This window comes from Caretta caretta, chromosome 14 (assembly GCF_965140235.1).
Source record: "Caretta caretta isolate rCarCar2 chromosome 14, rCarCar1.hap1, whole genome shotgun sequence".
Classification (NCBI taxonomy): Eukaryota; Metazoa; Chordata; order Testudines; family Cheloniidae; genus Caretta; species Caretta caretta.
In genome coordinates, this window is record NC_134219.1 from 16,494,739 (window position 1) to 16,514,485 (window position 19,747).

The 19,747-nt window shown below is 52.2% G+C and overlaps 1 protein-coding gene across 4 annotated transcripts in view; it reads right to left on the reverse strand.

Moving 5' to 3' along the window:
- Positions 1-16,783: 16,783 nt before the first annotated feature.
- Positions 16,784-19,747, reverse strand: part of QRICH2 (glutamine rich 2) — a 52,641-nt gene continuing 49,677 nt past the window's right edge. For all 4 annotated transcript variants that reach the window (XM_075119306.1, XM_075119305.1, XM_075119308.1 and 1 more), the window contains 2 exons: positions 18,887-19,013; positions 16,784-17,037 (listed from right to left, as the gene is read on the reverse strand). In XM_075119306.1, coding sequence (XP_074975407.1) covers positions 16,848-17,037; positions 18,887-19,013 — 317 coding nt within the window. In that variant the 3' untranslated portion in view covers positions 16,784-16,847. The remainder of the gene's footprint in view (positions 17,038-18,886; positions 19,014-19,747) is intronic.

Genomic DNA, 19,747 nt, shown 5'->3' on the forward strand with positions numbered 1-19,747 from the left:
CTCTGGCCCCGCAGGGGAGATAGGCGTTCCCCTGCCTTTCTTCCCCCAGGGCCTGGAGCATGCTGGGGCTTAGGCGAGAAATAGGTGTCCAGGCTCTTAGCAGCCCATGTGCCCAGAGATGGAAATTTAGGTCCCGAGAGAACTTTTACAGAAAACTTTAGGCACTCAGTGAATACAGGTGTCTACAGGGAAAGATACGTTTCACTACCCACCAGCTGTGTTAATCTGGCTCCTAAGGGAAGTGGTGGAGGCGTCCTCGCTTGGGATTCTTAGTGCTAGTCTGGCCGAAGCACTCGGAGATGAATACAGGGCCAAGCCTGCACTGGAAGGGAGACAGGCTGAGTGACCCAGGAGGTCTTTTCTCATCGCTAATTGCTGGGATTATAAACACAGCTCTAAACGAGCCCATGGATGGAAAATGATGCAATACAAACAGCTGCTTTAAATATTAACAGGAAAAGGAACTAGACTGCCCAGCGGGAACCAAAAGAGATCCAAAGTCAGAGAGAAACTGATATGAAGAGCGCATCTCTGTGCAGTCCTCTGGCTTGCACAGAAAAGGCCTTTAACAGCCCTGCAAAGCCCAGAGGGGAACCTGTGCCGTCTGAAAGACTCCCCAGGAGGATGTTCCACATCTGCACAGATAAAGGGGAAAAGCCAGGAGAAAACAATGTCAATTGGCTCACTTACCAGCGAGAAAGGCCGGGGTTTCAACCTGCAGCACTCAGCAGCCAGAGGACTACCATAGGGCTGCAGCTGGTTCACCAGCCCAGATTTAAAGGGCCAGGCACCAAGAGAGCATGCTGGGAAAGGCTCCTGGAAGATGATAGCCAGTGGTAGGGAGTTCTGTGACTGGCTAGGTAGTGAGGAAGAAGAGAATTTATGGGATTAGCTTTTCAAATGGTCAATGCCTATAACTGGGGCTCGGTTTTCCAAAGGTATTCAGCTCCTGTTCTGGCCCTTAACTAAGGGCTGGGTTTTGCAAAGTGCTCTGTTTCCATTGGGCCTCTCATGGGCAGAGTTCAGAAGGTCTCAGCACCCTGGCAGGTACTGTGGGGTGTCCGTGGGCAATGAACTCTGTGGGCAAGGGGGTTGATTTCTTCTCTTTGAGGATCTGGGATCTTGGTGAAAGGTAGCTGCATGTGCTAGGTCTAGGAGCTAATCCCATCTGCCTTTGTGTAAGGTTTATCGCCCTTTCATCACACGCCCACACAGTGAACTACCTGCTACTGCTGCAGCTCTGCCTACTTGATGCTGAAGGGCTGAGACAGTTCTGGCAGGATTTGAGCCTGTGGTTCCAGAAAGTCTAGGGATCTCACACCCAAGATGGCTAAACTGCAGGAATCAGAAGCAGGAGATTAAGGCTATATCTACACTGTGATTAAAAAACTGGCAGCACTGAGTCTCAGAGCCTGGCTCAGCTAACTCAAGGTCATGGGGCTCGGGCTGCAGGGCTAAAACTAGTACTGCAGATATTCAGGCTCTAGCTGGAGTCCTGGCTAGATCCTCCATGATCACAGAGCCCAAAGGGTCTGTGCAAAGAAAAGTGCATGGAGATCTCAGGACAGAAAGTGCCACAAACGCTCAGCGAGCAAGACTACTACTAGCATCCTTTGGGAGAGTGTCTCCATTGAGCCCTATGCCCAGCACGTATTCCTGCTCCCACTGAACCCAAGGGAACACCTCCGGCTGATTTCAGGAGGCTCAGGACTAGATCCAGGACACACCTCCCTCTCTGGTACTTCTGGAGGGACGTGGGGTGGCTCTAAGATGAAAATCATCCCCTGCTCTTCTGGGGATTAGAAATGAGCACTTAGGTACTTCCGTTTTCTAGATCGTTTTTCTGCGGCTCGGCCTGTTCTGAGATGACACCCTGGGGTTCGTTCCTGCCCCTGTTCACGTGGCTCAGCAGCCCCTTCCCAAGGCTGTTCCCCTTCTCTTGGCTTCCTGTAGCTTTGGCAGCCCTTGACCCAATCCCTTAAGGATGTGCTTGACCTCAGGCACTCCGGAGAGGGAGAGAGGCGAGTCACTGACAGAGCGCTGAAAAACTGTCCCTCCGTGCTTAGAGCTCAGCTGACCTCTCTGTCCTGTTCCTCTTGCGGGGCTGGAGGGGAACTGGGATCGCAGACACACAGACTAGGGAATACAGGGCACTTAGTCCCTTGGAGAGTCCTCTTCTCTACTCCCCAGCAAGAGTGCCCCACATCATGATCCCCCTGCCTCCCATCTTGGGAACAACTCCTGTCTCATGGCCCTTAAAAGGAAGGTAGATAAATGGGATTATTAATTTGTACAGTGGTAGTGTCGGGGGGTGGGGGGTGTCCACACGGCAGTGTAAACCCAGGGCTTGAACTCTGGCTCAAGCCTAACCCCACCTTGTGTCTACACAGGTGTGGGCAGGTCTGAGCCTGAGTCAAGCTGGGATCCAGAATTGAAGCCCTGTTGCTTTTTAGTGTAGACACAGCCCACTGGACTCATGCTCTGGGAGCTGGCCAAAAGTATCCCACGGGCCAACAAGACAAGCATTTCCCAATGAACAGGGGGAAATACAAAAGTGGGCGAGCTTACAAAGGAAGGTGAGAGAGCTGAGGAGAGAGGACAGGGATGGCCAGAGCAAGGGTGTGAAAGAGAAAAACCTGGACAGGGAGGTATAAAAAGACAGAACAGGTTGGGTGGGGAGAGCTTATGAGCTATTACCAGCAGGAGAGTGAGTTTGTGTGTGTATGGGGGTGGGGGGGATGTGAGAAAACCTGGATTTGTGCAGGAAATAGCCCGACTTGATTATGTAAAGGGTTGTCACTTTGGATGGGCTAGCACCAGCAGGAGAGTGAATTTGTGTGGGGGGGTGGAGGGTGAGAAAACCTGGATTTGTGCTGGAAATGGCCCACCTGATGATCACTTTAGATAAGCTATTACCAGCAGGACAGTGGGGTGGGAGGAGGTATTGTTTCATATTCTCTGTGTATTTATAAAGTCTGCTGCAGTTTCCACGGTATGCATCCGATGAAGTGAGCTGTAGCTCACGAAAGCTCATGCTCAAATAAATTGGTTAGTCTCTAAGGTGCCACAAGTACTCCTTTTCTTTTTACTTTGCTAGTGAGTGTGTTTGGGCAGAGAGGGAGAGCAAGAGAGACTGGGAGTCCGGATCCCAGGGTTCCATGCCCAAGTATGTTGCTGTGTCCCTGAGCTGGTCCTTAACCCCAGCCACAGGCATTGACTTTCCAATGTGCCGGGAGTGCTGGACCACCAGCTCTGCCCCAGGCCCTGCCCCCACTGCACCCCTTCCTCCAAGTCCCCTACCCTGCCTCTTCCCACCCCATTCGGCCTCCTCCCCCGAGCATGCCACATCCTCATTACTCTCCCCTCCCCCTCCCAGAGCCTCCTGTATGCCACAAAACAGCTGATCGTAGTGGGCAGGAGGCATGAGGAGGGAGGGGGAGGCGCTGGTCATCGGGGGGCCCACAAGCAGGTGGGAGGTGCTGGGGAAGGAAAGGAGGGGAGCAATGGGGGGGGCTGCTGGTGGGTGCTCAGCACCCACCATTTTTCCCCTGTGAGTGGTCCAGCCCTGGGGCACTCACGGAGTCGGCACCTATGACCCTAGCTGTGAGGGGGTAGGGTGGAGGTGAGTGATATTAACCTGGCTCACTGGGGTGCTGCGAGGGTTAACTCTAATGTTTGCTAATAACCTAGAGGAACTGTGGTACAATCCACGGCTGCAGCCGAAGCCTTGGGAGCTGACAAGCCTCAGCTTGGGAACTGACCCTCCCTGGGATTTGCAGGCTTCACCCAGCCTCTCATTCCCCATTAGCTAAACTGGGCTCCATGCACTTTACTCCACATGAGGGTCTCTTGAGACCGGGCTCGTGCGGGGCCACTGGTTCCTGAGGCCCTTTCCCTAAGGCAGGGCTTTGCCCAAATATCTCCTCCCCACCTTTAAGGCACCTGCATTTCAGTGGTGCTGTGGGACAGCCCGTGGGGAATCAGTGCGAGTGGTCGCAATGTGGCCAGCAAAAGGGCCTTTCAGCATATCCGGGGGCAGGAGCTGGAGCTGCCCCCCGCGTCAAACGTTAGAGGAGATGGCGAAACCGACCCTCCTCCTGCTGGGTTTCTGAGAACAAAACTCAGCGGATGGTGCTCTTCCTTGGCGTGCTCGGGGTTCCTGTCACCATCGCTCCCCACCCACTCTTCCCCACATGGTGCCCGCAGCAGCCACCATGCAGCCTGCCCAGGAGAGAAGAAAATGAAACCTCCCTGGGTTGGCCCCTTCCAGCACAGAAACCTGAGAGTCACCAGCTTCAGTCATTCAACTGTGGCTTCCCACCACTGGGCCATGGGCCTCACGGAGACTTGCTTCCCAGCTCCTAGAAGATCCTGTCCTCTGCCCAGTCGCTTCCTTGTTCACAGGCACGTCTCACCGGCGCTCACAGGAGATGGCTTCCCACAGCAGCCCAGCACCACATGCTGGTTTCCACTCCAGCAATGCCTTCTGGGCCGTGAAGGAGCAGCCCGGATGGGCTGAAAGCAGCTCCTGGGCCAGAAGGATGGTAGCCATGCGAGGGGGACTGAGGTTGGGTGAACACTAGGGCATAGAGCAGCCCACGTGGCTGGGATCTGAGGGCAGCATGTTAATGAGTACTGGTGTACAGCGTTATCAGGAGTGGGGCTCTGAGGGGGGAGGCTGGGGGTATCGGTGACAATGGACCCCTTAGGAGTGAGCACAGAAGCGGCTTAGGGTGGGTTTGTGGGAGATGCAGCAGAAGCTGGAAGGAGTGCTTTGCATTTTGAAGGGGTGTTGTTGGCTGGTCCCTGTGCACGTATATAACGTTGGGTGGTTCCGGGCTATGGCGTGGGTGTGGAGGCCACGTGTGACTGTGTAAGCGAGAGAATGCATTAGCGTGAGTGTGTGGGTGAGAGAGAGAGAGAGCACAAGTGGGAGGCTGGGAGCAGGAATGTGTATGTTTGACTCTGAGCGTTTGTGTGTGTGTTTAAGGCTCATCTGCATGGGAAAGCTGCACCAATATACCTGAAGGTGTGAATTTACACTGACAGATTGCTAGCAGTGAACACCCTTATTTCCATATCAGCTTGGACTAGTTCAATTAAACCGGGTCCCGATCCACTGAAGCTAAACTGAAAATCAACCTCTCCTGTACTGCAGTCAGAATGCCCTTTGCACCGGTTTAACAATCCATTTACATTATACGGGTGCAACTGTCCCATGTAAACAAGCCCTAATTCCTGGCCAGGTCGCCATGAGAACAATTTGTCAGCATTCCTCTGTACCTGAGCAGCTGCCCCCAGGCTACATGGCAAGCTGCACAGGTGCCGAAAACCAGTCCCCTTGTGTCGAAAACCAGTCCCCTTGTGTCGAAGCATTAGGTCACCCGCATGGGCTGTGCAGGGGCGTGTGGGAGTGGGGGTGACCGTGTGTGATTGTTTATGCTGTAATGCAGCAGGCCAGCCTCCTGGCATGGGGCCAACCCCATTTCTGTGCAGCCCAGCCCCTGCTGCAGCCGTCACTCCCTGGCTGTTTCTGTTCCGCGCGCTGTGATAATCTTGGATTTCGGAGAAAGAGGAAGTTGAGATGACTGTGACCTTTTAGCATTTGGCAGGGAGGGGAAAGCGAGGCCAGCAGGTGGTTTGCCTTTGGCAGAAGGACAAGCAACCCCTAGGGACTGCAGCCATGAGCTTCACATACAGCTGGGGCACAGGGGGATATCCCTGGGGGGCTGCCCCTTTTCCCCCACCCACTCTGCTGTACTCACTTAGCACTTGCTGGTTATTCCCACCCCCTGTTTGAGACTCTGGGGAGCTGCCAGAGCAAGCCCTACCTCTTCACACCACCCACTCGTGCCTGGCCTGGAGCCTGTGAAAGTTTTGCTGGGCAGGTGACAGGGGGGTTTTACTGCAGCCCCAGCTGCCCTGGCTTTAGAAGACTTCCATGAAATAGAATCACGCTCTCCCATGCAGCTCTCCCCCCACCCCAGGACCCCCTGGCATTCTGCTGCCTGCCAGCTGATGGTAGGAATTAGCAAAGGAGCCAGGTTTTCAAAACAGCACAGTCCCCAGCAGCATCCATGATGTTTTTGGTCTGCCACGATCTTCTGGGTGCTGAGCACTTGAAAATCTGGCAGCTTCCTTTAGGAGCTGAGCTCTTTGGCAAACCTAGTCAGTGCGGGAGGAAGCTTTCAGGAGCTTCTCAATCTTCCATAGTAAAGGAGAGGCCTCCCTGCATGTTGCTGGAGTCTCCCTCTCTTTGGGTACTATAAAATCATCTCTTCCCACAGCTGACTCAGTTCCGGGGCTCATGATGTTCCCAGGCCTCCTCTCCACGGTTCTACCCGGCTTCCTGTGCCCAATGAGCCCAAGCGAAGGCTGTACACTCTGGGCCTGTTCTTACTTACACTTAAGGCCCTGGTGCAATGAGAATCAGGCCCTAACTGTTTCCAGCATCGGGAAGCCGAGCACTAGGAGAACTGCTTGGGGGATTAGGGGTTTTACTACAAAACCTTTCAACCAAAACGAGGGGGAGGAGGGGATGTCATTTCCAACAGAACGTCCATGAAAAGTTTTTCAACAAAAAATCCCCATATTTCCATCCCAACTTTCTTTGCAAAACTCATTTTCAACAAGCCCCCCCCCCCCCCCCTTTTTGACGAACATTTGCTTAAAAGTTTGCGAGCAGCTGAAACCGGCAGATTCTGCCTGGTGTAAGGGGTGTGGCAGCCTGGGGTCTGGTTCTGAGAAACCAAATGACTGACTCCGCCGAGTGCACCCGGCATTATTTGCACTGCAGCAGCATCTAGGAAGCCTAGTCGAGGATCAGGGCTCACAGTACTAGGCGCTGTATAAACCCAGAACCATACGCTGGTCCCTGCCCCAAAGCCCTTACAATCCAAGTATAGGACAAGAGACAACAGATGGATACAGACAGATTGGGGCGCACAAGTGACCAATGAGACTGAATTGGTCAGCATGATGGGACGTGATAACAGTCCCACTAGCAGTCTAACTGCCATCTAGTTTTTTGGCAGGTTCCAAGGCAAAGGAAAGTTTGAAGGAGGGATTTGCAGGAGGATCATGAGGAAGCTTTGCAGAGGTTTATGGGGAAAAGCACAAAGGTGCGTGTTTGAAAATTAAACAAGTGGGGATGGAAGCAGACATCCTGGGCCAGTTGGACTTGGGAGTCATCTCGATGGGTGAATGGGAGATGAGAGGTAGGGTGGGGACAGGCTGAAAGGCCTTGGAAAGTGAAAACAAGCAGCTTAGGTGTGATGCGAGAGAGACGGGGGAGCCGTTGGGGGGGATTCAAAGAGAAGCCAAGGGATGAATGGCCTAGAAGCTGAGCTATCCCTGCACACCTAAAGAGTCAGCCCTGGGCAATGCTAAGGGTGGGTGTGTAGGCAGCACGTGATGGACGGGAGATGCCCCCGGTGGAGCTCTGCGCTGTGGCTGAATGATCTCAGTCCGCCCACATTGTCACTTTCTCCCCAGAAGTTGATTCACTTCACAGCTCCCCAGGCTTCTAAAGTTCCCAGCTGCTCTGTGCTCGCTATGGTGGGCTGGGCTGGGCAGCCTGGGGTGAGTAACCCTGTCAATATCCGCTCGGTGCTTCCCGCTGGGCTCAGGCAGGACCAGCTCCATTCCCAAGCGCTGTAGAGATGGAGCTGTGCCCCCATGTCAGCCTCAGCAGCCTGAGCCCTTCTGCACTCTTTTCCCCAGCCCAGTAAAATCCCCTGGCACTTACACACGCATCCCACTGTACACTCACACACTAACCCCTGCTCCCCCGTACCCAGGGTCTCCACCCCCATCCTCTCACACTACCCCTGCTTGCCCCCCATACTCACCCAAACACTACAGGGGCACAGACCACTCTGAAGTGGGAAAGGGGTCTAGGAGTTAAAAAACACTAGCTCTTGAATAGTCCCTTAGCGAGTAGCTTTGGCCCACGCCTAAATGTGTCCACTTTTACTCAAGTGAGCTAAACGAGCTTCTCTTCCAACCTCGGGGTTTTGTTGATGAATGCAGTCCCTGCAGGGTGAGGGGGGCTGAAGCCCCCCAAGTGCGCAGTGGTCTATGCCCATGCTCACCTCTGCTCAATCACACTCACAACATCCATACACCCTGCTCCATGACATGCCCCTGAACACCCGACATCTACCCCACTGGCGTGACACCCCCCACTCCTTACTTTCCCACGCACCCCCCGCCTACGTACCCAAACACACACACCCATTCCTGTGGCAACGACTAGCACCAAGCACATCGCTGGAAGCTTTGTCGTGGGAGGACGAGGAGCCCTCTTGCCAGTCAACAAATTGTTCCTGTAAACGGCCTGCACTAAGCTCCTCTTATCACCTTTCAACCAGCAGCGAGTCAGCGCCTTGGGGCTGGGAACAGACTCTGTCTAATGCGGTTCTGCAGCAGCAGTGGGAGGGGATTCAGAGTAGCAGCCGTGTTAGCCTGTATCCGCAAAAAGAAAAGGAGGACTTGTGGCACCTTAGAGACTAACCAATTTATTTGAGCATAAGCTTTCATGAGCTACAGCTCACTTCATCGGATGCATTCAGTGGAAAATACAGTGGGGAGATTTATATACATAGAGAACATGAAACAATGGGTGTTATCATACACACTGTAACAAGAGTGATCACTTAAGGTGAGCTATTACCAGCAGGAGAGCGGGGGGAGGGGGACGGGGGGGGACCTTTTATAAGTAATAATCAAGGTGGGCCATTTCCAGCAGTTGACAAGAAAGTCTGAGGAGCCTGTCTTAAGCCTTGGTGCTGCAAGGATTGCACTCAGAACTCCTCTGGGTTGGCCAGGATTAGCACAGTGCGAGACAGGGTGGGGAGCAACCAGAGTCCTGCTCAGAGGTGGTTTTCCTCCGATCCCTTCTCCTGATGTCAATCCCATGAAGACACAGATTGTGGAACAATGGGACTGGACCAGGCTCAGTAGATTGATGTAGGAGCCCCAGCAAAGGATCAGGGCTAGCTGTAGAGCCAAGTAACAGGCAGTCCCCGCCAACAGAGTTCACAATGAGGTGGAGGGGGAAGATGTCAGAGGGAGTGGGTCTACTTGAGCCTTTTGACCTATTGTTGTTATCCCTAAATGTTGGAGGAGGTTGGCACTACATTCCACTAAACTTTGCACCTTAGGCCCTTCTAGGATGTGCATGTCTCGATGCATTTATCTCTCTCTCTCTCACTCACACACACACACCCCCAAGCCCACCACTGAAATGCAGCCACCTCTAGGGTGGAAGGCAGCTGCAGGTTCATGGTGGTTCAGAGCAAAAAGTACCAAGAACCCTATTTCTGTTTGCTGAAGCTGCAGGGGGGGGGATTTAGGGTGATAGAATGTAATCACCCCAATTTCGGTTTGACCAGGATACTGGGGTTATCAGCCCTCTTCTTAGGGAAAGCAGAATGGGTCCCAGATGGGCCAAGCTGGGTTTGATGTCCCATCTGCAGATAGTATGTTGCAGCCATTGAAGAGGGGAAGCATTTTGCCACTGCCTATCTCCATTCTGGTGCTGAGTCTTCACCTAAAGAGGGTGGCAAAAGCCACATCCCCCCATTGTGTTACTCATAGTGCCAATGGTTGCCCTGTGGATGCCTTTCCAATGGTAACAGGGTGTTCCCAGCTGGAGTGTTGCAATAGCCTCAGCACACTCCAGAGCTCTTTTGAAATGAAGCAGGGAGGCATCGGTTGGTTGGCAATTTGCGGCAAAGGGAGCTTGGAAAGGCAAACGAGGGTGAGAGGGAGGATATGCAAAGTGATAGCAACAGCGAGGGAAACAAGAAATCCAACCTCATGCCCTCCCCAGAACAGAGCAGGGGGTTAGTTTCTTTTTCTAAAGACAGGAAACCATGTTGCAACAAGGCTGCTGACTCTTTGGGCTGATAGTTACTGTTGCATTAGCTGCCACAACCCAGGATTCTTGGTTAGAAGCAAAGAAAGATAAGCCCCATCTTCCGTTCCAACCTAGCAAAGCTTTGGCTTTCAGCTGTGCGTGTGTGTGTGTGGGGGGGGGAAGCAGCATGGGCTGTTTTGTAAGAGGCAAAGCCGAAAGAAAGGGTTGACAGATCAGAATTGCACCAGCCTTCAGGATAAGTGATAAACTTCAGAACAATTCATCTTCTCAGGGAGAAGCTACCAAAAGTTTACAGTTTCTGTAAAACAGATTCTCCTCCCCCCCCGCATGCTGTGAAGTAGGGCCCAACAACTCCCGCAAAAACTCAGCTGAAACCCTCATCTTTTGCCTGGATTCAGGCTGAAACAGCGTGAAACGAGCTTTGTTCTAGACCTATTGCCTGGCAGTTCCCAATAGCCAACCACGTGCTCAGTAACTTCCAGCAGTTCAGATAGCATTACAAAGCTGCGAGGACAGGCAGTGTTCGTCTCCTGCTGTTTCAGCACTTCCTACTGGAAATTACACATGTGCAGGCTGCAGCCTGGGTTCCTGAAGCAGCTGATTTCCATGGATGCTTCCGGTGGAGGAGCTTTACCACTGTATGTAGCACACAGAGTTGAGATGGCGGTACATTTATTTCAAGTTGACGGCATTTTCTTTCTGGGGGGCAGTGCCCCACCAACAGAAGCATCAAGGCCTGGCCTCACTGAGCACTCTGCCCAGTTTAACTAGATTTAGGACACTCCAGTGAAGGTTTGTGGGTATCTGGTCCCAGCCTTGGCTCTGTAACGAAACAAGAAACCAGGCGAATGGTACCTAGTTTTAGGTTTCATTTAACGTTTTTGCCCAGCTTCCTGATTTCAAAGGGACCAGCATTAGGGCCTGTGTATCTCTGGCTACAGATCTCTGGAGAAGAAACTAATTGTTTGTCTGCTTGCAAATCCCAGAGACTGACAGACAGTCTACGGCCTGGTCTTAGGGTGACCAGATGTCCTGCTTTTATAGGGACAATTCCAATATTTGGGGCTTATTTTTATATTGTTTCCTATTACCCCTCACCCCCTGTCCCGATCTTTCACACTTGCTATCTGGTCACCTTACCTGGTCTACACCAAAAACTTAGGTCAACCTAGCTACTTTGCTCACGGGTGTGAAAAATTCACACCCTGAAAGATGCAGTTCAGCCGACCTGAGCCACAGTATAGACACTGCTGGTTGCATCTGTGACGTTGCACTCCATAGGATTTTATGAAAATATGCTGATAAGTGTGAATATAATGTAACTGGAATATGTTTCATGCAAAAGGTCTCTTGTAAGTTATCATTACAAAGCTTATCTATCTACTGAGTGCGTTCATCCTATTTGTATGAATGTATCATTCCTGTATCTGAAACTAGGAATATAGAATATAACTCTGAGGTCCTATGGTAGTTATGCAAAGTGTGGGCCATTAATGGTGGTTTAGAATCTCGATGGTTTCCATCAACTAGGACAACTGACTGTAGATGGCTCTGTTTACTTGCAAGCCTTCCTGTGAGTCAGGCTGGGAAGAATGAAGGCTTGGGGTCTCACAAGACATGTGACCATGTCACGTGGTACTGGAAATCCATCTTAAACCTGGTGCTTTTCCATTTAGAAGGAGGGGTCGGGACCCAAAGAGACAAAAGATTCTCACCTTGTGCCAAAGCTATATAAGGGGGTGGAACAGAACAAAGGGGGCTGCAGTCATGAGAAATCCCCTAGCTGCCACCTGAGCTGGAACAAGGACTGTACCAGGGGAAAGGATTGGGCCCAGACTAGAAAGGCATCTAGTCTGTGAAAGAAGCTTATTGGAACATCTCTGAGGGTGAGATTTACCTGCATTTAGTTTCCTACTGTATGAGGCATAGACTTGCGTGTTTTTGTTTTATTTTGCTTGGTAATTTACTTTGTTCTGTCTGTTATTACTTGGAACCACTTAAACCCTGCTTTTTATATTTAATAAAATCACGTTTTGCTTATTAATTAACCCAGAGCAAGTATTAATACTTGGGGGAGCAAACAACTGTGCATATCTCTCTATCAGTGTTATAGAGGGCAAACAATCTATGAGTTTACCCTGTATAAGCTTTGTACAGGGTAAAATGGATTTATTTGGGGTTTGGACCCCATTGGGAACTAGGTATCTAGGTGCTGGAGACAGAAGCACTTCTTAAGCTGTTTTCAGTTAAGCCTGCAGCTTTTGGGGACGTGGTTCAGATCTGGGTCTGTGTTTGCAGCAGGCTGGCGTGTCTGGCTCAACAAGACAGGGTACTGAAGTCCCAAGCTGGCAGGGAAAATAGGCTCAGAGGTAGTCTCAACACATCAGGTGGCTGTCCCAAGGGGATTTCTGTGACACAACCCATCATAGCATCGACCAACCTAGTGCCTGTTGGTGGGGGTGGGTTAACTACAGATGGAAGAACCCCTTCTGTTGATGAAGCAAGTGTCTACACTATGACACTTTGCCACTCTAGCATCCATAGTGTAGACAAGCGCTAAGCGACTACTCACATTGGCTAAAATGCTTAATCCCGTCACTGGAAGCAGCCAAGACAAGAAGCGCATAGTGGAAACTGTGAGTGCAGCCTGTTCATGTTGCATTCTCTTTCAGATGAGAAATTTGCATCTCAGAGGCAGGGACACAGCGTGAAGTGTGAATGAGTGAATTAACGGGGGAGCTGTACAGTTCCGAGTGAATTAGAACACACCCACTTGAGCAGCACATCACATCAGAAGTGTTCACATCCTCCCCCTTCACTCCAAGGACAATAAAACGATCCTAAGTTGTTTTGAACAAACATATGGAGCAATTTCCCATTGGCAGAAGCAGGCACAGCTCACGGCAATGACTAGTTAGGGCCCATACAATGTTATTTAAGTAAATAAACCCACCTCTTCTGATGTGGTTAATAATGTCTAAGAAGTCACGATCATTCCTTTGACAAGCCCGGGAAAGGCGGATCAGGCAAACATTGCTTAAAACTGGTCTGTTTCAAAAGGTTCTCCCTCGTCCTGGGGAACGATACAACGGAGGTGGGAGGGAATATTTTAATAGCCTGCTTCAGTACGTCCAAAGTTGCTGGTTTCCAAAGGCCAGAGCCCACGTTCAGTGGCTCTACAGTCAGTGGGGAGGGGCAGCACAGCAGGTGGGTTCCCGCACCTGGGATGCAACGAGCTGTTTGCCGCTTTTCAAGCTTGGGCCAAACTGGTGCTGTCGGATCCCAGCCGCCCATAACAGCTGTGCTGCGGATCTGCTCTCCGACTCTCTCGCCCACGTCGGCAAGCGCAGCCCGTGCAGAACGTGCAGTAGGCAGCCATGGCACCAGCTGGGCACAGCTGGGACTCGATGGACCTAGCACTGGCATTCTCTCCAGAGTACATCCTGCCCCTTCCGCAGCAGGCATGGAGAGCCCCAGATGCAGCGGAGGGGAGAGACAGGGCTTGGGGAGCTTGTGAAGACAGCATGCACAGTGAGGCCTGGGGACAGGGGCAGGAGCAGGCCAAGGGAGGACGGTGAGGGTGGCCCCTGCTCTCCAGAGATCCACCAGGGTGCTGGAGCAGAAGAGGCCGTAAAGAATTCCTCCTCCAACATTCCCTGTGGAACACCCCGTTGTTACCGGGCCTCGGCATGGGGGGGAGGGTATACACGGAGAACACAGGACTGAGGGGTGTATCATTCTCTATGGTTAATTTAACTTTAAATGTCAGCACCGTGCAGGATGCGGTCATCTCCATGTGACTGCAGGAAACCAGCATGCAGCACGCAGAGCCAGCCGCACCGGTGCTGCCAGCAGGCCTTGGGCAGTCCATGGCCTGTAAGTGCAGCGTGCAGCATTTGTAGCCACCCACCATGCAGCACGTGTGGCCGGCGTGCAGTATACGGCTCGTGAGTGCAGCACACGTGTGCCGCCTGCCTACAGAGCATGGCATATGCTTGTCGCCAGCCGCCAGGCAGCGTCCATGTGCTGCCAGCAAGCCCAGCAGGTGTCCAGCATGGGGTATTAATGAAAGGCAAAAACTCGGCCCACTACGGACAGATTCAACCCTGGCATGGCTCTGGGTCAACCACACAGAACAGACAGCATGTCTACACTGTACTGTCGCACACTGGAGCCCTACACGAAGCACGTCACATACCGTGTTCACATGCAGTGGGTGTGTCGAATATGTGGGGCCAAAACTTGCCCAAGTTTAATCCACTTGGCATGAGAGACCCGGGCCTAGGCACCACTTGAGCCCCACAGATACCCTCAAAATAGAGCTCCCACGGGACCTACCTGTAAGAGGTGCATAGGCTGTGTCCAGGCCCTCTGCACAGGGGTGAATCTTCCCCTGCGAAGGCACTCTTGCTGGTCCCTCCTCTCCCAGCTGGTCTCCGCTCCACACCGTCACATCCTTCACATTAAATCATTCAGCGCCCAGCCTGGTTCCCATCCAAGTCAAAGGGGGTTTTGCCATTGACTGTAATGGGAGCTGGAGCCAGCCCATACTATAAACTTCATTCAAGTTTTCCCCTCACAGAAACATTGTTGCTTTCGTTGTGCACTGGCAGGAGCTTTCAGAATGCAGGGACAATGGTCCTGAACTGTCCCTCCTCGTGAGAAGCGTCCACCATCATCACAGGGGTAAACACTGCAGCAGCAGGATATTTACAGGTTAACAACTACGACAGAACAGGTAGTGGCAGGATGTTCATACGACAAGTGCCAGGGGATGGCCATTGAGTAACAGGGCAAGTGGCATTAGAGCATGTGCCATGTATTCACTGGGAGTGTGTCTTGGTTATTTGCAGGGTTGGTGGCAGGCAATGGGTCATGTTACATTGCAAGCGTGTGATGATTTCTGATATCTACATCACACCACAGATGCCATCGGCCAAGTGTAACGACAAAACAATGTTGGGAGCATGCAAGGAAGTAGCTACGGGGCATTAATCAAAGCCTATGTAATTACTAACCCAGTTAGGAGGACTTACACAATAATTGTGCCATGTGACCTGTCTAGTATTGGTTACACTGACAGTTCTCTAAACACAGCCTGCTGAAACCTGCTGTCCCTCACCCCAGTGAAAGCCTTCTGGCTTTGCTAGACACACAAAAGGTGTGAGTGAGCAGAGAATTGAAATCAAGCTGCATCGTGGCATCTTTACTGCTCAGCCCTTCCTTGACTACGAAACGCTACCCGCCGTCTGGACTTTGGTTTGTCTTGTTGTGCTAGGGGAGTCCAAGGCACTCTGAGGCAGCATTAAAGCAAGTGGAATAAGAGTCCTCTCTCTCTCACAACGCTAGCTCCAAATGAGGATCAAACCAGCACCAGAGCCATGGAGAGGATGAAAATGAAAAGCAGGCAGCTAGGTTAAATGCAGCAGGCAAAAAGTGCATGCGACTGAATCAAGGAATGGGGACAATAGTGCAAGAACCTAGATGCAAGCCAGGAGGATTAAAAGGTGGGGTTTTCCTGTCTGTTTTCTAGACATCTGTCTCCCCAGCTTTGGAATTATTTGTAACCCTTCATAGTATTCCCTTGCATTTGTACAGCTCCACAGATCAAGGGATCTCAAAGGGCTTCATGCATGGATGAAGTAGACCTCACAACAGGGACTTTTACAGATGGTGGAAATGAAGGCATACAAGAGCGGAGGGGTCCACCCAAGGTCACACAGTGAGTCAGTGGCAGAGCAAAGAATTGAACCTGGCTTTGACATTCAGTCTTGTGCCTTATCCACAGGCCACCCGTCCTCCTCAAATCACTCAGCACTATCACCTCCCTCCCTTCCTCCTCACTGACAAAAGAAAACAAAGGGCTGGGAAGTTTAGATTACATTAGCTGGGGTGGGCGCCCTTCACCTTGTCCCCCAGTCTGAGGGCCAGGCGCTCTGGGAAGCAAAGACCTGCGTGGGGGAAAGAGCAGTTCTGATCGGAGAGGCCTTTGTGTGCACCGGATGAGGAAATGACAGAGCACCAGATTCTTTTCTAATGACTCCTGGAGCACAGGCACTGCCCTGCTGTAGGAAAGACAAAGCACGTAGCCCCTTGCTTAGAAACCTCTCTTGCCAACTCCAGTCTGAGCACAGCTGCAAGAAGCCCACGCTGGATCAAGCACGGTGGGAAGGGGTTGGGAAAGGGCAGAGGGGAGGCAGCTACCTGGTGCACAATCCCCTCCCTGCCTGCCCCACAAACCCTGATTTGACTTCTAGAGGGACCAGTCCTTACTTGATACGGAGTTCAGGCTTTTCCTGCATGAGGGCCGCACTAGTTGTTTGCTAGGGGGCTCCCCAAGGGCCACCGCCAAGGTGTACAGAATAGAGCAGACTGTAACCTACCCTCCTCTTCAGTACTAAGGTGCAGCTTATGAAGACTACAGATCCCAGCATGCAGCGTTCCAAGTAGCTACTTAGGGCCCGTGGCGAGCCACAGCTCTCCACCGAGGAGGACAGTTGGCCGTGGAGGGAGAACTTTGGGCTGCATTCTGCCCTGGTGCTTTTCACTCAAACAAGTCAACCATAGTCCGGTTTCAAAGATCCCCCTTCATGCACATGAGGTGCGTCGGGCTCTGTGATACGAAGGACAGTACAAGATCCCCGGGGCTGAAATGAGCCAGTGTCAAACTGGCTTATGCAGAAGATCTGGTATTTGCAAAATCTACTCAGGCAAAGCTAGCAGCAGCGAGGGGAGGATTTGCAAAGGCCAGGGATGAACCGTTTTCCTGAATGAACGTGCTGCCCACCTCCTCCTTTTAACAGTGCTGCTGCGTGGAACAGCCCTGGGTCCTGTTTGCCGCAGGCACCGCACAAAAAGCTCCCTGTTCCTATTGCCGCGACACATGTACACAGCCTCCTCTCTGTTCTGCTCACTCTTTATTGCCTGGCTTCCGTCAGCGAGCGCTGCTTTCCTGCCATTGCAGTCACTGTAACTGCTCAGCCGATCGCCGGCGCATGGAAAGGTCCAGGTGAAGCTCTAGCGTTTCTTTCTCCTGCATGGGAGAATCCTCTCTTGCCTCCCCAGGGGGAGATATTGAGGTTGATAGATGGGTCAGGTCCACCCGGGACAGTCGACCCTCCGATGACACGGGCCTGTCCTTTAGCGACCTAGCTGTACCTACAGGGAAACATTGCAGACGATTTAACTGACGGATTATCCAGCTGTCTGATTCTCCGTGCATCCTGGGCATGTCTCTGTTTCTGCACTCATCACCCATCCAGCCTGCTTTCCCCGTCCCTCACTTCCTGATCCTTTCCCATCCAGCCGCTTTTCCATCCATTCTTACATCCAGCCACCCTCCATTCGCCTACCTTGCTTCTATCCTTCAACTATCAGTTGTTATGCCTCTGTCCACCCATTCATCGACATGCTCTTCTACAAATTCATCCATCTCCCCTACTTTCCATCACATCCTAAGCCTGCTCTTGACATCCACTCCATGTTTGTTTATTGAGACCCCGCTGAAGTGCAAATTAAGTGTGGGGCTTCAGTGAAGCAGAGAATTTGTCCCTCTGAGTGAAGTTCACCCCAATGCAATCTGTTATTTCACACATCTATTGATGGATCTTTTCCTCCATCCTTGCTGCTTTCAATCCATTTGCCCAATCAAACTTTTTTGCCTTCTTTCTTTCCGTACCCAATTCTACCAAGCTAAACACGTGTTCTTCCTGCTGAAGGCATGTATGTTGTCAAATGCTATGTGCCTCTGTTTTAATGGTGGGAGGGGAATATTGCTGTCAGCTGTGCTGAGAGATTCTGCGCTTTCCCGGCATGCTCTTCACTCAGTCCAGATTCTACTACAGTTGTTCTAGCCGATTGTGTTTTAAATCACGGCTCAGATCACATGATTCTGCAGCATCACGCAGCTCACCCTTACCAAAATGAACAGATGGATGGGCTGACACAGGGACTGCCAAGAGACCCCAAATCCATCCATCATCAGGGCGTTCTTATAAAGGACGCCACTGAATGCTAGTTTAGAAGAGTCTGCAATGTTGGTCCCCAGCACCAGTAAGAAGCTTGGAATCAAGAACACGTCTTTCCTTCTTGCTTTGGGCTGCAGGCTGCCCTCGGCCATGTGGCACTGAGGGGTCGGCAGGAAAGGCCCTGCATCTGGGGTGGGGAGCGCTGCTGCATTCCCCCACGGCCCATCTCTCTAGCTTCCATATGTGGCCCTTTTCAGGGTGGATGGACCAGAGAGCAGCTTCCCCTCCAGTCGGAGTGGATTGAACCAGCAGCGTCTCCCCTTCTACGCAGCAAGCATCCCCACTGGGTGGGGTGTTGGAGCAACTGCCTCGGGGACTCGGGAGGATGAGGAGCAGCACAGGGCGCTGGGGAGGTTCCCACCTGCAGATCTCAGGTGGGTGGGCTGGAACACCTGCATGGGGCTGGGCAACCCAGCCACATCCCTGATGGAACGGCAGAGGGGGAAGCTTCGCATGTGACTGTTCCTTGTCCCTCCGTGGGTTTTCCCCATGGTGGGAGCAAGGGCCCCAGTGATTCTCCCCCCCCCCCGCACCCCCTATTTGTTTACAGAGCCTGTCGGTGTCCCAGGGGTGCTTTTATTTCCTGGTTGGCTTTTGTCATCGCTGATGTTCTGGCAAACAGCCTCAGCCCTGTGATGGGAAGTGGGTTTGTTCTTTACCTCATGCCCCCTCTGCTGGCTGCCTCTGCAGCAGCTGGGCACAAATACTCCAAAGCTAACCGTGGTTAGTGGGGACTCCAGAGGCAGACTGGTGTGTCTTGTCCCTTGGGGGCGCGGGAGAGAAGCCTCCTTGAACCCTCCTCACCACAGCGCCTACACAGAGCCTGGCATAACCTACCCCAGCTCCAGGTGGGGGGAGTCTCTGCTAGGAACAGAGGGAACGAGACAGGGGATTCCTCTAGGAGCCTCTCAGTAGCACATGCTCATCAGAGAGTAAATTCTCAGGGGGTTCCAGCTCCCATCTAAACCCAAGCGAGGTACCTGAATTGCTGGGGGAAGACAGTTTGGCGCTCTGTGGGCGTGCTGGGAGGCCGGCTGTGTCCATCAGGGTCGACTGCCGTTGTGATGAAGACCGGGAGAGCTTGGGTTTGGTCTTCAAAGGACCTGATGGGAAGCATATGTGTAAGTGGGGGGTTTCAACAGTTCCTGGAGCCACAAGGTAATGGTGGCTCAGCTACCGCAGAGGATTGCCCATGAGAGAGCTGCACAGATCTGAGATGGGTGTTAGCTTTAGACATTCTAGGCTACATACATCCCTGATGGAAACTCCTAGACCTGGTGGACCTCCATTCAAGTCAGTGACCTGAGAATCTACTGTGTAAGGACCTTTCATGGTGGAGTCTCTGTGGGACCCCATTGCATGGGGCCACACAGTGGGAAGCCACCCAGAGAACAGAAAGCTGGGATGAGTGGAAAATAGCAGATCACAGTGTATTTCACCAAGTACAGTGCACCTTGCAGAAAAGCGTACAGGAGAAATAACACAATGCCTCGTGGGGAGTTTATCAGCACTCAGTGCTAGGGAGCAGCTAGTTGAGAGGGGGCTGCATCCCCTGCTCACATGGAATCAGTGCTGCAATACTGCCTGGCGCTGTTACAGTGTCCTCTAACCCAGGATCTCAAAGCTCTTCACATACATTAATGAGCCAAGCCTCAGACAATCCCCCTGCCTCCACCCCACTAGGAAGCTTTATTATCCCCATTTTACAAATGAGGAAACTGAGGCAGCGAGCGTGAAATTTCCCCAGCCTGTAGCAGAAATAGGAAAAGACCCCAGAGTTCTTGCCCCTTCATTTCCTTGGGGAAAGGTTTGACCTGATGCATTTGCTAAGCCCCTT